This window comes from Caenorhabditis elegans, chromosome I (genome assembly GCF_000002985.6).
Source record: "Caenorhabditis elegans chromosome I".
Classification (NCBI taxonomy): Eukaryota; Metazoa; Nematoda; class Chromadorea; order Rhabditida; family Rhabditidae; genus Caenorhabditis; species Caenorhabditis elegans.
In genome coordinates, this window is record NC_003279.8 from 12,222,700 (window position 1) to 12,243,376 (window position 20,677).

At 37.3% G+C, this 20,677-nt stretch overlaps 4 protein-coding genes and 3 non-coding genes across 8 annotated transcripts; 5 read left to right on the top strand and 2 right to left on the bottom strand.

Annotated features, from left to right (window-relative positions):
* Positions 1 to 853: 853 nt before the first annotated feature.
* F14B6.8 lies at positions 854 to 906 on the bottom strand. Its single transcript, NR_050640.1, has one exon. It is a non-coding gene; the product is annotated as an Unclassified non-coding RNA F14B6.8 (non-coding RNA).
* A 1,820-nt stretch (positions 907 to 2,726) lies between these two features.
* On the bottom strand, positions 2,727 to 2,798 carry F14B6.t2. Its single transcript has one exon. It is a non-coding gene; the product is annotated as a tRNA-Met (tRNA).
* A 3,811-nt stretch (positions 2,799 to 6,609) lies between these two features.
* Positions 6,610 to 6,681, top strand: F14B6.t1. The gene has a single exon. It is a non-coding gene; the product is annotated as a tRNA-Met (tRNA).
* A 1,037-nt stretch (positions 6,682 to 7,718) lies between these two features.
* F14B6.3 (uncharacterized protein) lies at positions 7,719 to 9,604 on the top strand. The gene is made up of 3 exons (NM_060685.6): positions 7,719 to 7,937; positions 7,992 to 8,187; positions 8,705 to 9,604. The coding sequence occupies exons 1-3, from the start codon at positions 7,882 to 7,884 to the stop codon at positions 9,551 to 9,553; spliced, it is 1,101 nt and encodes a 366-aa protein (NP_493086.1). The 5' UTR covers positions 7,719 to 7,881; the 3' UTR covers positions 9,554 to 9,604.
* Positions 9,605 to 10,012: 408 nt separating this feature from the next.
* Positions 10,013 to 12,494, top strand: F14B6.6 (Hexosyltransferase; the record flags this gene model as incomplete). Of its 2 annotated transcripts, NM_001025937.4 has the most annotated exons (6): positions 10,013 to 10,076; positions 10,125 to 10,193; positions 10,756 to 11,090; positions 11,247 to 11,449; positions 11,889 to 12,036; positions 12,177 to 12,494. In NM_001025937.4, the coding sequence occupies 6 exons, from the start codon at positions 10,013 to 10,015 to the stop codon at positions 12,393 to 12,395; spliced, it is 1,038 nt and encodes a 345-aa protein (NP_001021108.1). In that variant the 3' UTR covers positions 12,396 to 12,494. The 2 variants fall into 2 exon arrangements, 1 of the variants encoding a protein (NP_001021108.1); NR_002342.1 differs by lacking the exon at positions 10,756 to 11,090 and having other exon boundaries at positions 12,177 to 12,395.
* Positions 12,495 to 13,318: 824 nt separating this feature from the next.
* Positions 13,319 to 15,553, top strand: F14B6.4 (Hexosyltransferase). The gene is made up of 7 exons (NM_060687.4): positions 13,319 to 13,392; positions 14,013 to 14,108; positions 14,156 to 14,517; positions 14,827 to 15,026; positions 15,076 to 15,202; positions 15,251 to 15,340; positions 15,396 to 15,553. Exons 1-7 carry the CDS (start codon positions 13,341 to 13,343, stop codon positions 15,540 to 15,542), a joined length of 1,074 nt encoding a protein of 357 aa, NP_493088.2. The 5' UTR covers positions 13,319 to 13,340; the 3' UTR covers positions 15,543 to 15,553.
* A 907-nt stretch (positions 15,554 to 16,460) lies between these two features.
* oac-16 (Acyl_transf_3 domain-containing protein) lies at positions 16,461 to 19,109 on the top strand (the record flags this gene model as incomplete). The annotated part of the gene is made up of 11 exons (NM_060688.2): positions 16,461 to 16,585; positions 16,642 to 16,906; positions 16,962 to 17,100; positions 17,145 to 17,231; positions 17,283 to 17,493; positions 17,657 to 17,823; positions 17,888 to 18,201; positions 18,246 to 18,372; positions 18,424 to 18,538; positions 18,587 to 18,791; positions 18,846 to 19,109. 11 exons carry the CDS (start codon positions 16,461 to 16,463, stop codon positions 19,107 to 19,109), a joined length of 2,019 nt encoding a protein of 672 aa, NP_493089.2.
* Positions 19,110 to 20,677: the final 1,568 nt, after the last annotated feature.

The window sequence follows — 20,677 nt, forward strand, 5'->3', positions numbered from 1 at the left end:
ATATAAAACCTGTGATATCTCGATAACTGGAAATTATATCAAAAAATGTTCAACTAGAGAATTATTCAGCATAAAATTTTCTATAATTTATTAGTTGAAGAAATGCCAAAAACGTGCACGGTTAATGATATATAGGCATATACGTAACACAGAGAAAATATACAAAATTGGGGGGGGGGGGGGGGGGGGGGTGGGCTGAGAGACGCGCAGACACTCTCGCTTCTCTGCGCTCTCTCAAAGTATAACTTGTCTAGAAACCTCAATTTATATCTAAGTTTGGACTAGCATGAACAAGTATTACTCGAATTACAAAGATTTCAAAAACTAAGCATTTAATACATACTCCAAATCTTTGAGCTCAAAATTTTTTTTGCCCAGCTTCTCCACGTCACCTCAATCATCAAAATTGACATGGCACTACCACCATCAATGCAAAAAAAAATAAAATGAAAACAAAGAAAAATGGCTCCTTATGCTGTTCTTTTGGAGCCCAAAAACTTTTTTTTCTCCCCCCTCGTATTTTTTTTTGCTCGGGGAGCCCCCTCAGGGCGGCTCAAAAACTTTTGTGTTCAGTTCACACTCAGCTGAGAGACTCTTCACACTAGGCCTAGGCAGCAGCACCAGTAGCTCACAATCATTTTTCATTTATGCTTCTTTTGGCTTCCGTTCCAAGTTTTTTTCTGTTTTATATTCTTGGAAAAATTGTCGAAAAGTAATACAAAATTTTTCAAATATTTGAGAATTGAGTGAGATATTGAACTTTGAAAAACTCGAAAATTTAAATTTTTTCTAAATTTTGAGCTTAAGCCTGCCTAAGCCTAAGCCTAAGCCTAGGCCTAAGCCTGAGCCTAGGCCTATGCCTAAGCCTAAGCCCAAGCCCAAGCGCAAGCCCAAGCCTATGCCTAAAGTGAATTTTCTCATTTCCTCTACATCTAAACAGAATGGATACCACAACAAAAACATATTAAAATGTGAAAATTGAATAACAAAAACACCTCATAATAATAGAAGTGTCAACTTTGATACAGCTCCACAGAAAATCTCCCAAGCGAAAAAACCGCCGGTTTTTTTTGCAAAAAAACAGAAAAAATGCGGAAAAAATAAAGAGAAATTGAGAAAAAGAGATAGAAATTAGCGGGAAATTGAATTAATTGAGTGGAGGAGCGGAAGGGAACACTTTGGAAAAGAAGAAAATGGAAAGTGCAAAAAAATTCGGCAAACTTAGAAAAAAAATGTATGACGTCAGAAAAAAAAAACCCTACAAATTTTTGTCAACAGAAAACTTTGTTCATCTCAAAATTCTGCACATTTTACCAGTTAAAAATTTTTGCATAGCTCTATTCCCCGCGGAGATACAGTCGATCAAAGTTCCGGTGGCGAGAGAGCGTGGGGGAAGGAGAGAGTGCAAGCCCTCTCCCCGTCTGCGTCTCTCCTCGTCCCACAATGTCTCCTATCTCAAACTTCGAGCACGCATAACTTCTAAACGGTTGGAGATATTGAAAAACGTTCAACTGACAAAACGTTCAGCTAGATACTCTGCGTCTTTTCAGCGTTTTAGAAAAAAGTGAAAAGCTACTGTCTTTGGCAAGAACGTTGCAAAATAGCCGTCCATGGTTTCAAGAAACTAAAAAGGACAAAAAATTAAGTGACTTAGTTTGAAACCGGTTAGTTCTGAAAAGGTAAGTGCCAAGTATCTCAACAATTTAGAAGGGGTATATGGGTATATGCAAAGCCGCCAAAACACTTCAGAAGAAAATATGACTAACAATACTAATAATAAACAAGGGGACAGGAAGAAGAAGCCGAGATGAAACAGACAGAGGAGGTACCTAATTTGGGAGGTAAAAGGAAATTGAAGCCTAGTGATGCGTAAACTGAAAACTTTTCCCGCGCGCCGCCCATCATAAATGAATGTCGAGAAATTTTGGCCATTTTAATATGGAAGGTGAAATTTAAAGAAGTTTTTAGGCCCACTTTTTGAAAAATTCGAAAATTTTCCACTAAGTTTTGATTGTTTTAAAGAAATGTTTTTAGGGCAAGTTTTGGAAAATTTTGAAAAAAAATTTGCTAAAATTTTTTCGAAGGCCATCAAATTCGCTAAATAGAATGCCTGCTTTGTGATAATCAAAATTTGGACCTATATTTTTTTTCGAAACTTTCAGAATTTTTAGTCTAAAGTTAGAGATTTTCAACTGAAAATTCACATTTCTTGGAACGAACCTGCATATTTTCAAAACTAATTTTCCAATTTCTTCGAAACTTTACCAAAAACATAACACGATCTTGTTCTTTAAGAAAACACATTTTAATACACTTTAGGTAACAGGGTTCCAAAGTTGTGTCAGTTTTAATGAACCGTACACATTCGGCATTCTTACGCAGTTCTCTTTAATTGGAATTGAAGAACAGAACAACAGATGACGAAACGACGACATGCGAGAGAAAAAAACTTAAAAAAAAGTTTTATTTTCTGGAAGTCAAACTTTGCTAGTTCTTTTTTCAATAGCACCCCCCTCTACATCACCACTCCCCCCATTCAAAATAGCTGTCCGGAAGTGCTTGCGGACGCCGACACATTGTGTGTTTTTGTGTGTGTGTGTGTCAACAAGAAGATTCTAGTGTGAAAGAAAAGGGGGATTAAGACGCGTCATTGGGTACAAATTGTGGGCACAAGGTGCAAATCTCTTTTAGAAAAACTTTTTGCAAAAAAAACTGCAAAAAATGTCTAGCAGCGAGTGGTTTCGATCCACCGACCTCTGGGTTATGGGCCCAGCACGCTTCCACTGCGCCACGCTGCTGCGCTTTTCTGTTGTCCTCGAGGGTGAACAAGAGGGGTGGCTAGAGAAACACTTTGGCCGGCTGTTGGGGGATTTTTAGTGTGTGAGAAAAATTCTCCAAAATTTTTTTCACTAAAAAACGAGAAAATGCATGTTTTTTGAATTCTCAATACCCAAACAAAAGGCATTGTAGTGTTGGTGAGGAAAAATTGGAGCCAAAAAATGCGATTTGCATTACAAAATTAAGCAATTTGTGGTGTGCCACCACCACAAGCAGGCAGACATTTTTTTCTCAATATTTTCAAATATATATATATAGGAGTTTGAAGCCAAAAGAACGTGGGCGAATATATATAGAGAGAGGGAGAGAGGGGAGGAGGGGGAGACGCAGACAATGAGACTGTCTCGCTGTCTGCGCCTCCCTGTTTAGCTACTCTATTTCAAACGCTTGTATCTCAAAAACTGAAAGAATTAGAGAAAAATTGCAAGAGACAAAGTTGATCAGGAGGAAATTTTACGTAGAATGAACTTAATTTCAGAAAATTTTAACATTTTTTGGAGACGCAGACATCGAGACAGTCTCTCTGCGTCTCCCACACCCTGAGTAACGCTGAAAAAAAAACGCACTTTAGACTTTTAACTATCAAGAAGGAAGGTAAAGTTTGAAACAAAAACCTTTTTTCTTCCTCTCTTTTTCAAAAACTTTGTGTCTATTCGGTGCCCTCAAAATAGGGGAGTAAAGGGGAGAAAGGGAATATTTGATGAGAAGTGAGGATATGAGATGAAGCGGAAAGATGAGTTTATATTGGTGTGGAAAAAAAAGGAGCAGCAAATAAGGGGAATATGGAGGAATGAAGTATAGCATCGAAGAGCAAGGTTTTTCCCCCGCGATGACGTGGCGTGTGGAATTTGAAAATTTTTTGAACTTTGTGTTTCTAAATGGATTCGTGATGACGGGCCGTAAAATCATAAAAGTTTTCGTTATACCACTTTCGAGCGCTCAAATGATACAGTGTCCTAAAACACTCTGATGTGACCTAGGTGAGACGCAGACAGACAGACAGTCTCGCTGTCTGCGCGTCCTCCCTCTCTGCCTACTAAACTTCAACCGCTTATTACAGTAATTACAGCACATTTGCAACGGGACGGCCAAAAAAAATTGCTGGCCTAGCTTTCTATTTTCACGGCCACATAATAAAAGTCTTCACAAACTGAGAAGCGAAATTTCATGGCAAATAAAAATTGAAAATGTCCCAACTAGTAACAGAAAACTAACAGGCCGCCCGCCCAGCCTAAAGCCGCGTGAGAAAAAGTTTTCGATTCGAAAATTCTTGAATTTCACTTTTCACCGAAAATGTACACAAAACTTCATGTGACATGTCATTTTTTGACATTTTTAGTTCTGAAAAAACGTGACAAAAGCTATCGAATATCATAAAAAAACTGAAAAAAAACGTAACTAAAACACATTAAAAACTGCCAAAAAATTGGGAAAATATCAAGTTTCTAAGAGTAAAAACGAGGAAATTCGATAGCTTTTTTAGCAGTATTCTGGTATTCTAAACTTGGTGGAGCTCTAATGTTCTGGAAATTTGAATAGGGGCTCGGGGTTGTGCTCAAAGTTGGAATAGAGGAAGAAATTTTGAAAAAATTCGAATTTGCCGGCCAATTATTTTTGGAAAAAATAATATTTAAATTTAGATGTAGTCTGTATTTTTCAAAAAAACTAAATTTCAAACTCCCGCCAATTTTTAATTTAAAAAACCCACAAATTCAAATTAACGCGTAAAAGTCGCCCGACCAATCAGCGACGTTGGCCACGCCCCCCGATTCTCTCTGATTGGCCGGCGAAGTTCGCGCGCGAATTCAAATTTGAAAAATAAAACTGCATCACCTTTCATGAATTTATATAAAATGAGCTTTGGTGAACCTTGCCGGCGGCTATAAAACCCAAAATCCTCTCAAAAAAAATAAATAAACAAAGTTTTATTGAGCCAAAAAAGCTTTTAAAATGAAAAAGAAAAGGAAGAATACGTTGAAAAGCTTTAAGAACAATAGAAAAAAGGAGTAAAAGTTGCGAAATTTGAACAAAGCACATCACCTGGTGCTCTTTGGCTCACGGAGCAGGAAGGCAAGGAGAAACATACATTTTTAAGCGAACATGTGGAAAAGTGAAAGGGGGATTAGCAATTTGAAACTCTAAGTTTTTTTAAATAATCAAAACGTTAGACTTAGGCTTTGGCTTGGCGTCAATGGCGAGCGTTAGCTTAGATACAATTTTGGTAAACCGGGCACCTTTCCGCCAAGCTCCAATTCTATAACTGTTCACGTAGGCGACAGGCAGGCGGCAGGCAACATTTAAATATCTAAAAGTCACCGCGCATATCTCAATTTGTCACATGATACCCCCTCTGCGCATAATATGGATTCTCAAGAGCTCCCCTTTGGTGGGGCACACACACACACAAAAAGATCGGCGAAATTCAAAACCACCTCCTTCCGTTTTCGAGTTCCCATGCCATGGAAAAAGCCAACAACTTTTGTATCTTTCTGGAAAACCGATATCCCGTTTTCAAAAATGTGGTGTGGTTTCCAGTAACTTCTTTTAAAGCTGAGATTTCTGAATTCTGGGAATCTTGGGCCATTAGGCTACGTTCAAACTATATAGTCGGAAGATGTTTTGGAAAAATGAAATGATTCGGAGAAAACGGAAAGAATACACTGTACTAAATGGACTATTTATATACAAGAATGTGTTTTTTTTTCGAAACTTGATGTACCCTAGATTTTGATAGTGAAGTATTGGGAATTGGAATAATTGCCAAAAACTTTTGTCCTAATTTTTTTCCAATCGGAGTGAAAATCACCTATTATATCATTCAACGCGTTCTTTACATGGGACTAGAGCTCCCATGAGGTCGCCGCAACGGCTCCTCCGCCGGCCTCAGCGGTCGCCGCGCCGGCCTCACGACGTCACTCACGCCGTATGCGTCAAAATGTATAGTGCGGCGCGGAGCCCCGAACGTGTCGGCCGCTTCCAAAATACTTTTCGCAAAAACTTGCGCACACGCCAAGCTACTCGTTTCACGCCAAACTGCGGAACCTCGAACGTGTCGGCCGCTTCCAAATAACTACTTTTAGAACTAGCGGCGCACACACTGCGGCGCCGGCGACCGCATTACGCGCCATACTCAATATTGAAATTCACAATCTTCACTACAGTTTGTGATAATGTAGTTCAAACTTTTCAGTGCAAAATTAAATATTATTGGTAAAAACCTACATATATCCCAAAATATATGTATGATTAATTTACTAACAATATACCAAAAACAACTTTACATATTACCCTTTCAGAAAATAAGTTTAGAACAATTTTACCTAAACATCATTTGAAGTTATGCCGTTTGAAGTAAACGGATAAACCATACTAATTTCCACCCCGTGAGGAGCAGCCTCTGTGTGCAAAAAGTTTTGCCAGGCCTAATAATAACCAATATGCAACAGCAGCCAACACCAGAAATAACAATAGCTGTTGCTACTAGGAAAAGGGAAAGGACGGCGGGATTTTGGAATACTAGAGTGAAAGAAAGGCAAAATGGAATGTAATTTGCACTCCTCCCACCCCCTAAACTAGGAGTCTTTTCCTTTATGTCTCGGACACACATTACGGAACTTTGGTTTGAAAAAAAAATTTGATATTAGGATTTGTTCCACAGAGAAACAGAGGCCACTAGACCACCTGCCACCCTTTTTTGGTTACATCTCCTCTTGATCTCTGACGTCATTCTACTAGAATACATGATGACCCTCAAGACAGGTGGAAAATTGCAGCAGCGTGGCGCAGTGGAAGCGTGCTGGGCCCATAACCCAGAGGTCGGTGGATCGAAACCACTCGCTGCTAGACGATGTTTTTTGCAGAGACAAAAATAAGAGAAATGCGTGCATTCTAGAAAATTGAGCCCAAATACTAAACGACTGCTGCCCCTATATGTCTTCATGCCTCGCGAGAACGGAAATCGCTAATTGTTAGTTTAACTCTACTATCCTAACTTCTTCTTTTTCCACCTTTTAGTCCTGAAAATAACTTTTAAAAAACCAAATATTTTCAACCTAAAAGTAGGGAGGGGATTGAGTAATAACATAGCAAAGCTAATAATGAATGGTCACAGCGGTGCATTAGGCGCTTCACGGAACATTATAAATGAGCAAAATGAGCACATTAAAGATTGAGTACACAATAATATGGCAGAGTTTCGGGGGGTTTTTGGGGTCTTAATGAATTGATGGATCAGGAGGTTTTTGGGTATATGAAGGTACCTATAATGCTTGTAGGTGTGATGAAAAACTCCGAGAAAAAACTTGAAAAAATGACTTTTTTTTGTAACTTTGAGCGGTGATAACTTAAAAAATCTGGAATTTTACTAAAAATTATGTATTACAGCTAAATTGTATTAATATGACACATTGTTGAACCTTCAACGGTTTCAAAGTTACAGTAATTTACGGTGAGCCAAGCATTTTTCCAAACTTGTCTCTCAAATCTGCAAAAGCTATAATTCAATATTTACATGAGTTGTTAGGGGAACAGCAAATTCTGAAAATGCGTATTGCACAACATATTTGAAGCGCAAAATATCTCGTAGCGAAAACTACAGTAACTCGTTAAATGACTACTGTATCGATCAAGCCCGTAAATCGACACGAGCACAACAGTAATCAATTACTGTAGTTTTCGCTACGAGATATTTTGAGCGTCAAATATGTTGTGCAATACGCATTCTCAGCATTTTGTGTTTCCTTAATACATACATACGTTCTCTTCTCAATTATATTGTTCCCTTTAACCCTTCTTCCCAGAAACCCAAGTGACGTCATATTGCACTACATGGGTCCCAGATGACCTCCTTTTTCCTAGATCGCCTGTACAAGATTTTTCAGACGCGCAAACTACACTTGATCAACAGGCGCGTCGAAATAGCACTGGGTAACGAGAGACCTAGACTGTAATACGTTTTTTTCCAGATGCCTAAAAAAGATGGTTATTTAGTTCTTTAGTTAATTAGCTCTTACCCAGTGAAGTCGGTTATTCTTTTATTCAACAATGCTCTCGTTTCTCCAATCTTTCTTCAAATCTCTGGGATACGAAGACTATTTCAAGTGAGTTTTAAACCCGTTTTTTCCCCAAATTCTTTATAAAATTGTAATTTTTAGACCCATTGCCCCATCTAGTCCACGATTCTTCACAAAATACTGTAATGAAACTCAAAAGAAGATTACAATTGTGATTGATAGTAACAATATCATTCGTCCCTTCGTTTTTGATGAGTCCAATGAACGTGAGCCGCTTTTTGTTGCACATTTGGGATGCTCGGAGTGCATGAGATGGAATCGAATGTATGGAGAAAACGTGAGTTTGTGCAATTTTTGTGCAAATTTTTGCTAAATTTTAAGCTTATAACAGCTTTGATCTACCATTTATATGAATGGTAGATATTATTTATATACAAATTTCACACAAATCGACGCTTTTATTCGAAATACGCTGTGACGTCACAAATTTTCAAATAATATTTTCCCGCCTTTCGTGTGAAGTGGAGCGATGCGACAGCCCACGTAGTGCTGGACTGTACCATTACGGTTTGATCTACAAAAATGCTGGAATTTTTTGTCCAAAAATGTGACGTCAGCGCATTCCTAACCAAGCTATATCAGTTGAGAACTCTGCGTCTTTTCTCCCGCATTTTTGTAGATCTGGGTAGATCAAGCCGAAATGAGACACTCTGACACCACGTGACAGCCTGAAACCACGTAAAAAAGGCATATGCCGAATTAGTAGTAGCCTGCGGTCTCGAATGTGGGTTCCGTCTTAAACTTCCGACTTTTATTTTTGTGTTTAAATTTAACAAGACAATGTTTTTTTTCAGATTGCTGAGAATAATGAGCCGGAAACCGATTCTGAAGACGAAACAGATTATGAAAGTGAAACCTCCGATTCTGAACTTGGGCAAGACTCACCGAATCCGAATCTCTCAGAAGCCTTAAACAATTGTATTGAAAATTTTGACCAACTGGTCGATGAAGTTGTAAGACACAAGGATTTCCACGAAAGATCTCAGCTCTTGAGAGTTCTCGAAGAATGCCTAGGGAATATGAACAGTTTCCTTCAAAATGAAAACTTGACTGTCGACGATATTTCGACTGGTGCCTGTGCACTGTTGAACGAGACGGCGGAAAAGCTGAAGCAGATGTTCAGCTCGAGTGGGATCTCAGGTCGGAAGGAGAGTTCAGAAGGGACCAACAAGGATCTCATTAAATTTGGGGAGTTGGAGATCAGAGGTGATGAAGAGGAGGATGATGACGACGAGTCTTACGTGGAAGGTGAAGAAGAAGATAGTTCTGACGAGGACTTGGACGATGAAGATCAGGAAGGAGAGTCCTCAATTGAGCCAAGGCTCTCAGAAACTTTCAAAAAATCGGAAGCTCGAGAATCGCTGAGCTCAAAAGAAGCTCCAGTTAAGGACCTAGTTATCTATCAAAAATTCAGAGATGAGCATGAAGACTTAGAAGAGTCCGAGAATGAGCCCAGAATGAGTGATGAAGCGGAAAAGTTAGTGGAAGACAAAATAATTGAAGAATCCGATGAAGATTCTTTTGATATAATTGGGAGAGATGAAGAATTGGATGATGACTCCAATGGCAAAGAAGAGGAAGAACTAGAGCTTGATGTAACGCAGGAAGACTCGGAAGATGATGAACAATTTTTTTCTCTCTGAAAATGTTTTTTTGCTCAACTTAAATACGTGATAATAAATCTGCTAACGACCAAACATTTGAAATTATCTATTTTATTTTGAACGAACCTTAATATTTGAGGTATCATGATAAAAGTGCAGTTACAGACTTTTTTAGTATGATGAACCCAACTCTAGTATTATTAATCCGCAAAAAATTCAGAAATGCCTAAAACCACAGAAATTAGGGGGTGTCCCATAGCAGTTGGGCGCACTGTAGGAACCAAATTGGACTTCAGGTTAGAAAAATAGATAGTTAGAGAAAAATACTTTCTTATCAGTTGCTCTCTTCTTTATCATTGCCCCTTTCGTATTTGCACTTTCTCTGCATCTCTCTCACTCTCCCACTCTCTTTACACGTGAATTTGTTTCCTTTTTCATTGTTGAATTGTTTGAATCCATGAGTTTTCGGTTTCAAATCTGATTGCTAAATTCCCACTAATGAAAGCTCGTAAAATTTTAATTACCGTAGCCATTCTGGCTTCACTGCTTGCTTACCGATATTGTGAGTTTTTGAATTTCTTACATTTGAAAATTGTGCTGAAATGTTAAGATTCTCAGAGAACCATGGAATTTTTAATTGAAGAAGATCAAATGTGTCTACAGAGGGAATGGTATGAAAGTGAGTTTTTTTGCCAGCATTCTGAGATTTTAAATGTATTCAATAAGTTTAAATTTTCTTTAAAATTCTTTAAAAAATCCAATATTTTTAATAATATAATATATTCCAAATTCACAATCAGTTATTTGTTTTCATTTAAAAGCACACAAAATTTACTTTGAAAATATAATTTTCTAATAAAAATCAAATTTCGAACAACTTTAGTTTTACCGAAACAGATTTTGTACTAAAATTTATGAAACTTCTTCGATTTTTCAGAAATTTTCAGAAAATTCACAGCATATTGTTGCTTGCTCATATTGTTTAACTAATAGTAAAAAACGTTGAGCAAGTTTCAGACAATTTTGAATTTTTTTTTGAAAATTTGGGACCAAACATAAAAAATTTATTTAAACTTGGGTTTTTATGAAAGAATGAAATCAAAATGAATCGGAAATAAATCTCAATTTCTAAGAAAAAAATTGCCAATTCTCTCAGAAAAGTTCCAATAACATTCTTTACACATTTTCGTTTAAAAAACGCAATTGATTAACACTTGTGCAAAATGGTTCTGAAATTCCAGGCTCCCAAATAAACTCAACCGCCGATTATGGAAATTCTTATCAAATTTCATTTTCCGACGTCCAGAGCACATTCAAATGGATCCATATTCCAAAAATAAGCGGTTCTCCTGAAATCTTATTGATCGTCCTATCGAGGCCTGACGACTTTTCTAGAAGAAATGTTATAAGGCATACGTGGATGAGTCAGGAAAATGAGATAAAATACTTGTTTCTGATTGGATTAGGTGCTAATATGGACGGAAAAATTAAAGAAGTTGTGATGGCGGAAGCAAAATTGTTTGGGGACATTGTAGTGACATCTATGGAAGATCGGTATTCCAAATTATCGTTTAAAGTTAGTTTAAAGCTGGGATACTGACCAAGTCTCGTAGTAGATCAAAGTTGGAATCAGAACTTGAATTTCGCGGTAAAATTTTTGGAACTTTCAAGACTGGCTCTATAGACTGGCTCTATCTTCTGCAACCCAATAACCTCTAACTAATGATTACAGACCCTGACGCTGCTTCTCTTCGGGGTCTCCAAAGTCCCGTCAGCCCAGCTAATTGGAAAAATTGACGGAGATGTTCTCTTCTTTCCGAATTTATTCTTATCGACTATAAAAAACGAAAATTCTATGATTAACGTGACAAGTGCAAGTGTTTATGGAAAAATTGCCGAAGCTGGAGTGCCGATTGTGTCCAACTGCTGCAAACGGTAGGTGAGCCCGGTGAACTCTGAAATTCAAAGGTGGTCCTGGCCAGGTAGCTCACCACATGGTAGGTGCTGATTTCTCTAAAGTACTCAAGAGTCATGAAGCTCTACGCAAGACTTGATTGATTTTACACACGTGGTGTCAAAATTTCCCATGTCGGTTTGATCTACGTAGATCTACGAAAATCGCGAGAACTTAGACGCAGACATTTCGAATGATTAAGAACGTGCTGACGTCACTTTTTTTTGGAGAAAAAATTCCCGCATTTTTGTAGATCAAACCGTAATGGGACATCCTGACACTACGTGTTTAAATAGGTATCAAATTCTTCAATTACCCGATTTTTTTAATCGTCAGCCGAAATTTAGGGAGCTGGGAGTCGGCAAGTTCACCTAAACCAAATTAAACAGTTTTAAAACAAAAAAAAGTTTTTTTTTCCAGATTTTTAAAGTACAATTTCAGACGAAATTCTCTGATTTCGTTTGGATGCACGAGGTACGCTTTCTATCTTGCTGGTCCATTCTACTTGGTGACAAGAAGTGCTGCTTTACGATTACTAGAAGCTTCAAAACATAGAAATTTTCACAAGGTAATTAACTAAATTAGCTACCTATCTGAAATAATAGCCAACAAAAAAGTTGGCTGATTCTGTTAATTCCGGTTTTTTTTTTCATTTGAACTAGCTAAAAACAACTTGATATTGTCTTCATTAATTTTGGTCACTTTCAGATCGAAGATACCCTCATCACTGGAGTTCTGGCTGATGATACTGATGTGAGCAGAGTACAGCTTCACCGGATAAATTTGGGCCAAGAGAAGGGAACTGATTTGGTTTTTGCATGGCATAGCCCGCTAAATGATCCGGAGTACAAAGATCTTTACTACAAAACTATGAGCTCACAGCAGTTTAAAGAAAAATTGCGATTACAAGAAATAAATGTCACTTGACTTTAAAAAAAAGTTTTCCTGTTTCTTAAATTGCCGATAATTTTATTTCAACACGATTTACATTTTTTTTTATTAGATGTTTATAAATTACGGGCAAATATTTTTTCATCTTCAGAAATTCATCAATTACGGACAAAACTGTTCAGCATGGTCAATCTTACCAGAAAATACCGAAAGTATGCTAGTTTGATCGGAAGGTTATTTTAAAAAAATTGCAAATATTAATTAAAAATTTTTTTTCCAAAAATTTAAAACTACGGCAAAATCATAGGAGTGCTTCTTTTTTATTTTATGAAACTGTTCAGCATTATCGGATTTATCAAAAAATACCAAACAAAGTACGCTAGCTAATCCGGAACATATTTTAAAAATTGCAGAAAATAACCAAAAAATGATTTTTTCAAAAAATCAAAAGTACGCCAAATCATATGAAGCGCTTCTTTTTTTTTTAAATAAAACTGTTCTACATGGACAAATACACCAGAAAATACCAAATAAAATATGCTAGCTTGACCGGAAGCTTATATTTAGAAAATGCATATATTTACGTGCCTATAAAACAAGAACTAATTTTTCTAAAAAAGATTTGGTAGGAAAATAATTTTTATTTTTCAGTAAAAATTGACTGAAATTCAAATATCATTTGTTTAAACAAATTTACCAAAAAATCCTAATTTCAAAATTCCACGCGCTACTGAATATTCATCGATTTTTTTTTTCAAAAAAAATTCAGCTATAGATATCCATCCCGTGCCGATTTTCACCGCGTATACACTGGCAAAGATGCCAATCTTTCACGCGAAAGAACGTCTCAAAGCCCAGTGGATCCAGAATTTTTATCGAATATCCAGATCTTATTCTCTTTCTCTCACTGAAAAATCATCAAGTGCATCGAAATGGAGATTTCCCTCCAAAAAAAATTAATTTTCCTATTCTTATTTGCCAATGCGTCATCGGTATCGGGTTGCGGCAGTTTTGATTATTATTGTGATTATTTGTAAGTTATAATTTTTTTAGAAGGAGTTTAGAGCTCTAGATTTTTGTGTAGGTGTGTTGAAAATTGCTCAAAAAAATTTCTCACCAAAATTTTTCAAAACGAATACCAATTCAGGAATACCAATTTTTGATTTTCTGCCAAAATTTTTAGAAAAAAGTATTTGAGTTCCCGCCAAAATGCCAAAATGGCAAAAATATCAAAACCTGAATTCTCACTAAATTTTTTAAGAAAAATTTCAGATATACCGGAAATTGAAATCCCTCCAAAAACTTCAGAATACAAAATTTTGATTTTCGAAAAATAAATATTTGAATCCTCGCCAAATATTTTCAAAAATATCAAAAATTAAATTCCCGACAAAAAGTTCAGAAATACCAATCTTGGATTTCCTGCCAAAAATGGCAAAAATACCAAATTTTGGATACCCGCCTAAATTTTCAGAAAAATAAATATTTGATTTCCCGCCAAAACTTTCACATATTTTAGACATACCAAAATTTGATCTCTCTTGGCCAACATTATTTTGGAATATGATCTGTCGGGGCAAATTTATGTATTTCAAGCAAAAACCCGCAAAAATTCTATAAAAAATCATATTCCAGTGCTGAAATCTATTTCAGGTCTCCTTAATTACCAGATTGATAAAAATCTACAAAAAGAACACGAGGAACACAAACTAGCACTGACCAATTGTATGAAAAGTGGACGAATATTCAGTAAGTCACGAGATTCTAAAATTTTCAGCAAATACATAAGTTTCCAGACTCAAGTGTCCCTGAAACCAAAGACTTTGGCTCCAGCTTCACCATATCTTTTGCTGACATCCAGAAAACCCACAGCTGGCTTTACCTACCCAAATTTCAAAACTCCATGAGCTCGGAGATCCTTATGATAGTCGCTTCAAGGACGGATAGCTTTGCCAGGCGGAATGTTTTGAGGAAGACTTGGATGAACCCGGAGAACAGTGAAATAATAAAAGATGGAAGGATGAAAGCCCTTTTCCTAGTTGGGATGACAGATGGGGATGACTCGAGAATGAGGAAGGTTGTGATGGAGGAGGCAAGGATCTATGGGGATATGGTTGTGGTAGATTTGAAGGATACATATGAGGAGTTGCCGTTTAAGGTGAGTTGGCGTGGCCTATTTTTTGAACATGGTGCAACGATAAACTTGTAAATATTTTTCTTAAATTTGAATTAGAAACTCATAGAAAAATACTTTGAACATACAAAAATACAAAAATAAATAAACTAGTCTAGACTAGTCTTTTGTCATGGTGCATCAATACGTTTGACAGTTTAGGCTTTATCAAAAAGTTTAAGAGTAAGATTGCAAAAAGGAAATGCTGCTGATCGATGCACCATGTTATTCTGTAGTGCGAGACCCAAAAAGTGTCGGCCGCTGCGAAAGCAGGTTTCAACTTTGAACTTTCAGTCTCTAACAACTCTGCTCTACGGAACCAGCAAGGCTTCAGAGTTCAAGCTCATCGGTAAAATCGACGAGGACATTATGTTCTTCCCTGACAAGATTCTACCATTGCTAGAACAAAATTTGATAGACCCAAGCTCGGAGAGCATATATGGAATGCTTTTTGCAGAGGGAGGATATGTGTATCGTGATAAAGAACATAGATGGTAAGTGTTGTGTAGGAAGATCAATAAATATGTACTTCTAAATTCCCAGGTTTGTACCTGATTCAACCTATGGGTGCGACATGTTTCCTCCATATACCGGGGGCTTGTTCTATCTAGTCACCCAAGATGCAGCAAAGAAAATCCTAAATGCAACAAAGCATAGGATCTTTATTCCGGTAACAATGTATTCCAACAGTTTTCCATGAGCCAGATCCATACTTCAGATAGAGGACGCATTGATCAACGGGATCCTTGCCAACGACTGTAAAATTCCTAGAATCCACCTACCGGAGATTTATGGAGATCATCATTCGGTATAGTTTTTTTTGTTGGAAGAAATTTTGAAATTTTCAAATAATTATGTTTCAGCTAACTGATGAAGACACACGAGGAGTTCTTGCATGGCACACGGGCAAAAACGATCAGCAATTTTTGGATTATTTTTATAGAAAGCTTTCGGAAAGTCGTCTTAAAAAGAAGATTTTGGATGAGAAAAATAAACATTTGTTTTATTAATTGTATCATTATTTTACTATTTGTAACACAACTCAAAACCCACAGATGCGTGGAGATTAAAAACGATTGAAAAAGATCAGATCAGAAATGTGCTACAATGTTTTTAAACCAGTTATCTTTGAGGATACGTTGTGCGAAGGGCTTCTATGGGAGGTAGGCGCGGTTTCAGGGCCTGACGCCTGCTTCTCGCCTCATTATTACGAGAAATCAAAGACTTGGTGTTAATACCATGCGCCCGACACTTTTCGGGTTCGGTGCCGCGAGGAAGGCGCGACAGTCGTTTTGGCGCCTACATGAAAACACTAGTTTTTCCCCCGTAAAACTGGACTTTGGCGAATCTAGAATCAAAGAAAACAAACTCTACTGAGATAAAACATTATGAAAATATATTTTTTGTATTTTAAAATGTGTTCAGCATTGCAGATAAAAAACAGTTACAGAACTTCCAGAGCTGCATGCCAAAACTGAACTAGAGTTTCTCATACCATTTTTTATGAACATTTAGGATACACTTTTTATATCACTAGAAAATTTTTTGCTATGTATAAAATGATAATTCTAATTTTTTGGACACAAAATTTTTTACTGTTGTTTTGATTTTTTTTTTTTTTTTGGTTTTTTTTTTTGATAAATTCGATTTTTCTTTTTTTAGTTTTTTGGTCCAAATAATTTTTTGCAAAAGCACTGGGAGTGATGTCCTAAACTCTAAAACTTTCTTTTTATTTGAGTCCGGATCAAGTTAACAATGCAAACTACCCTTTCATTAGACACCTGGCCTCAGATCTTGAAAATCTTTACATTGGCAGCGAAGCATTTTGAAACGTTTGAAACGTTCCTGCTTCTTATCCTCCTCCCCATCTCCCGACCTGCCTCGGTTGCTTCCAAGCTATTCCTAACACTTTTCGTATTCGGTGAAAAATGTCGGTAGCAGCTAAACCGAAGCGTCTAGATTTACAAGGTATCCGTGGTCTCGCTATTTTATCAGTACTCGGATTTCATTTCTATCCTGCACTGTTTCCCAATGGATACCTCGGAGTTGATCAGTATGTTTATTTTTTTCTACGTTTTTTTTACACATGCACTAGTGTAATCATTCCAGATTCTTTGTCCTATCCGGCTTCCTCATGTGCATGCTGCTGAAACGAGCTGAAAATGAGCCAACTTGTACTCTAATCACATTATTCTACTCGAAAAGGTTCAAGAGAATCCTACCTCTCTACCTACTCATCATCCTGCTCTCCATGATCTCCCTCTACACAATTTTCCCGGACACCTCTATAGAAACGAACCAAAAATCCGCGATGCGTGCTCTGCTTTTTGTGTCGAATGCTCCAAAATCCGTGCAAGACGACTATTTTACAATGGTAATTTTTTTAAAACTCCGATAGAAAGTCTATAGATCCATATGAAAATATTCAGCTAGCCAGAGCAGTCGATATTTTCACTCACACTTGGTCGTTATCAGTAGAGGTTCAGTTTTACTTTCTTGTACCATTTATATTTCTATTTGCTATAAAACTTTCTGGTAAGCTCCAGCTGGCGTATTATGCCCTTACAGGTCAGCCCTAGCTTTTGGAACCTGACTAACCTAAGCTCTTCCAGGACTTCTTTCATATGCATTTTTCTTCTTCACCCCAAGTAATACGTCATTTAACAGCGTCTTTGCAAGAATCTGGCAGTTTCTGATTGGCAAGTTGACTTCTTTGGAAGCTATTATAAACTAACTAATTCTAATTCCAGGTATGATAGTGTTTCTTTTGAGCAGTCATTCGAAAAAGAGCCCAGAAGCCGAAAAGAATATTGAAGAATGTAATAAACTAATCGAAGATGAGGAGAACAATACACAAAAAGCTCAAAAGCCTTCCATTTTGCATTTAATATCATATTTCCCATTGATTAGTATTATTTTAATCTGCATTATTCCGTATCAATTGAACACGGATTTTGTCAGGTTTGTCAACCTGAGGCTTTGCTTCTAATCAGGGCTATCCGATGAGAAAACTTAATATCTTGGGGGAGTTATCAATTAAATATTTTGATAAAATGAGCCTTATGGTGTGTCTAGCCTAAGCCTAAGCCTACCGCTGCTTTTAATGTAAATTTCCATATTTCAGACCTCTGGTAACACTGGCTACTGGAGCCCTAATGCTAATCTCTGACAGTAATTTAATATTATCGAACAAAATATTAACATACATAGGAGATATCTCATATTCCCTATATCTCATCCATTGGCCTATTTACGCCTATTGGAAGCTTGCCTTCGATGGGGACGTGAATTGTAAGTTTTTGATTGGAGGAATTGAATTTTGGTAGCCGCTTTAGTGATAATAGGGCTTTTTCAGTACTCATCCTTTCATTACTTTCTTCAATAATTCTTGCAATAATCGTCTTTGAATTCTTCGAGAAGTGGTACCTGAAGCTTTCCTCTACTAGCATTGGACTACTTATTGTATTCCTATTCTTTCTAAACGTCATCCTTATCAATAAAGATGAATTAATTCCTGATCGAGAAGAAAATAATAATCACAATTCTAGTATGAATACCGACGATGCAATCATAATGAATCACCAATGGAATCTAAACGACCAGAAAAGTTTGTGGGTATCCTATTGCAATTACGAGACTGCAGGTCCTTTGGAGTGGTGCAACCATACGGTATTTCAGTTTTCGTGATAGAGTTCTTCATATTTATATTGCAGTCCCTTGAACCATCAGGAAAGTACAAAATCGCTGTAATCGGTAATAGTTGGGCAGCAAACCACGGGGCCCTTATTCATGATGAATGTGGTAGAAAGGCGAATACGATTCTTCAGGGATCAGCTGGAAGTTAGCAGACAAATTTCAATAACTTCCAGTAAATGCCAATATAAATTTCAGCCTGTGAAGCGTTGTATCCGACTCTTATCGAAAACGCAGGATGTCCTCAATATTTTGAAGATTTTCAAAAAAGGATTAACGCGGAAAAGCCGGACTATCTATTCATCATTTCAAGGTAGCTTTGGAAAAAAAAAGTTGGTTACAATCCTAAGACCTGCTCCAGATACATATCAGTTGGTAACCCTGGAAACATCACAAACTTCGAGGAAGACCCAATTTATCAAACTATGAAGAAGCAACTTCTAGGGCTGGTGGCAAGTACTCGGCTTAAAGTTTACATTCTCGACGCAGTACCTAGACACGACACATATAAGACAAAACTTATCGCGCGTTGGTTGAAGGAAGGTGTGATTCCACTGGAAATTGATGTAAGTGATTGAAATCTGGAAACCAAATATTTTCTTAAATTTTAATTTTTTCAGAAACGACTTGGCCAATCCAATGCTCAACTGATCGACGGATCCTCCTATGAACTGGCACGTCGCAGATACTCCCAGCTTGTGGCGGACTGTGATGGCCGATGTGTTCTTCTGGATTATAAGCCAGATTTCTACAATTCAATCACCGAATCGTACCGGATATTCGACGACATGGGATACTCCTACTTCACATCATCTCAACACTTGACACCACATGGCTTGGAGCATATTAGGCATGTCTGGAAGGATGTTTGTGGAGCATTGTAGATAAATTCTTGTTTTTTTATTGTTGGTTTTTAAATGAAAAGTTACACAGAAAGTTAGCATCTCCGCAAAGATCTAGTGCTTCCGAACCATGCGCAACAAGAAACAAGTACCTTTTTAGAACTAGGAAAAGTTTAAGCCAAGATTATGGCGCTACGGCTCTTTTGAGAGCACAGAGATTAAACATTGAGGAAGGTATTAGAGCAATTTTGCACATGGTGCATCGACCAGAAAAAGCCCTCTGCCTCCTATTTGTACTGGCAGAACTATACGAAAAACATGATTTTTTAGTTTTTCAGATACAATTGGGTGCCAGAAACTTAAACAAGCACCCAAAAAACTAAGCTTACATTTATCAAAAGATAAACAGACTTCAAGAGAAAAATATTAATTTAGAAAATTTCCCAAAAACTTACGTTTTAGCTCCGACCAATCACAGATCTCGACCACGCCCCACGCCCCCCTTGCCGCATTGTTAATTGGTCGGGCGGGAATATGCACTGTCTGAAGAATGTAAAATGTTGTTGAACATTGTGCTGTTGACTTCCTTGTCGAATCCTACATGGAGGGATAAGCATCTTCGCTTGACACATTTCACAAAGAAGGATTCATTGCTGTTGACTTCCTTGTTGGATCTGTTCAGAACACATGGATACACAAATTTTTTTCGTATTCACAACTTAAAATTCTGGAAATTCCTGGCTCTTTGGATTAAAATAAAAGGATGCTCCAATGCGAAATAGCGAAAGTTGAGACGTTTTTTTTAGGATCAAAATGAGCCAAAATCACCAAAAACTACTAAATTTCGTAATGAGACGGCCTGAAAGGTTTTTCAAAAAAAAAAGTTATGAAGGCTCAAAGTTTTGATTTTGCCAAGCTGCCAAACTTTCAGATTTTAGATGAAAATAGGCCATTTTTCCAAAACTTTGGGTCGCCATCACTTTTTTGAGAAATTTTCAGACCGTGGTCACTAGAGCCAGAAATTATTCAGGCTCAATGAACTCTGAAAACTTTGACCAAGCAAAGCCCCCTTATTCAAAAAAGGTGGCCGGCGTTCCATCAAACTAAATCCGCTAGGAACGGACATGAGTGCATTAGATTAAAATCTGCGTGTCAGTCGGGCCTCTAAATTTCTCAATTTATACTGAAATTTGATATATTTGCGCTAGAAGACACAAGCTTTTGGCTGGAGCAGGACAAGAAGTTTTCAGGATTTTGGGCTTAAACCCTTTAGGGTTAAGAAAACAGAAACTTAGTTGGCTAGTCTGCTTCTTAGCCTGATCACCTTAAAACTAGAAACCCTTACTAGTCACAATTGGAAGGCTTGTAACTTTTTACTAAATCCCCTGCCAGCAAACTCCCAAGCCATGTACCATCCCTGTTCCAGTACACTTCCACTATTCAAACTCAAAACACAGCCTGAGAAAACCGATCCGAAAAGCAGATATTGAGCGCTGCAGAATTTACACGCATTTCGCACGTAAACTTGCACTCAAGTGGGTCAATATCGATCATTCGGTGGATAAGCGTTGTTTTTCAGAATGGAAATTAAAAGAAATTTATTCAAAATT

Bases quoted from the DNA above. Each gene is read 5' to 3' on its own strand.
- F14B6.3 (NM_060685.6), top strand. From the start codon at position 7,882: ATGCTCTCGTTTCTCCAATCTTTCTTCAAATCTCTGGGATACGAAGAC. The intron at 7,938-7,991 runs GTGAGTTTTAAA...TGTAATTTTTAG, and splicing joins GGATACGAAGACTATTTCAA to ACCCATTGCCCCATCTAGTC. The intron at 8,188-8,704 runs GTGAGTTTGTGC...GTTTTTTTTCAG, and splicing joins ATCGAATGTATGGAGAAAAC to ATTGCTGAGAATAATGAGCC.
- F14B6.4 (NM_060687.4), top strand. From the start codon at position 13,341: ATGCGTCATCGGTATCGGGTTGCGGCAGTTTTGATTATTATTGTGATT. The intron at 14,518-14,826 runs GTGAGTTGGCGT...TTGAACTTTCAG, and splicing joins ATGAGGAGTTGCCGTTTAAG to TCTCTAACAACTCTGCTCTA. The intron at 15,203-15,250 runs GTAACAATGTAT...TCCATACTTCAG, and splicing joins AGCATAGGATCTTTATTCCG to ATAGAGGACGCATTGATCAA.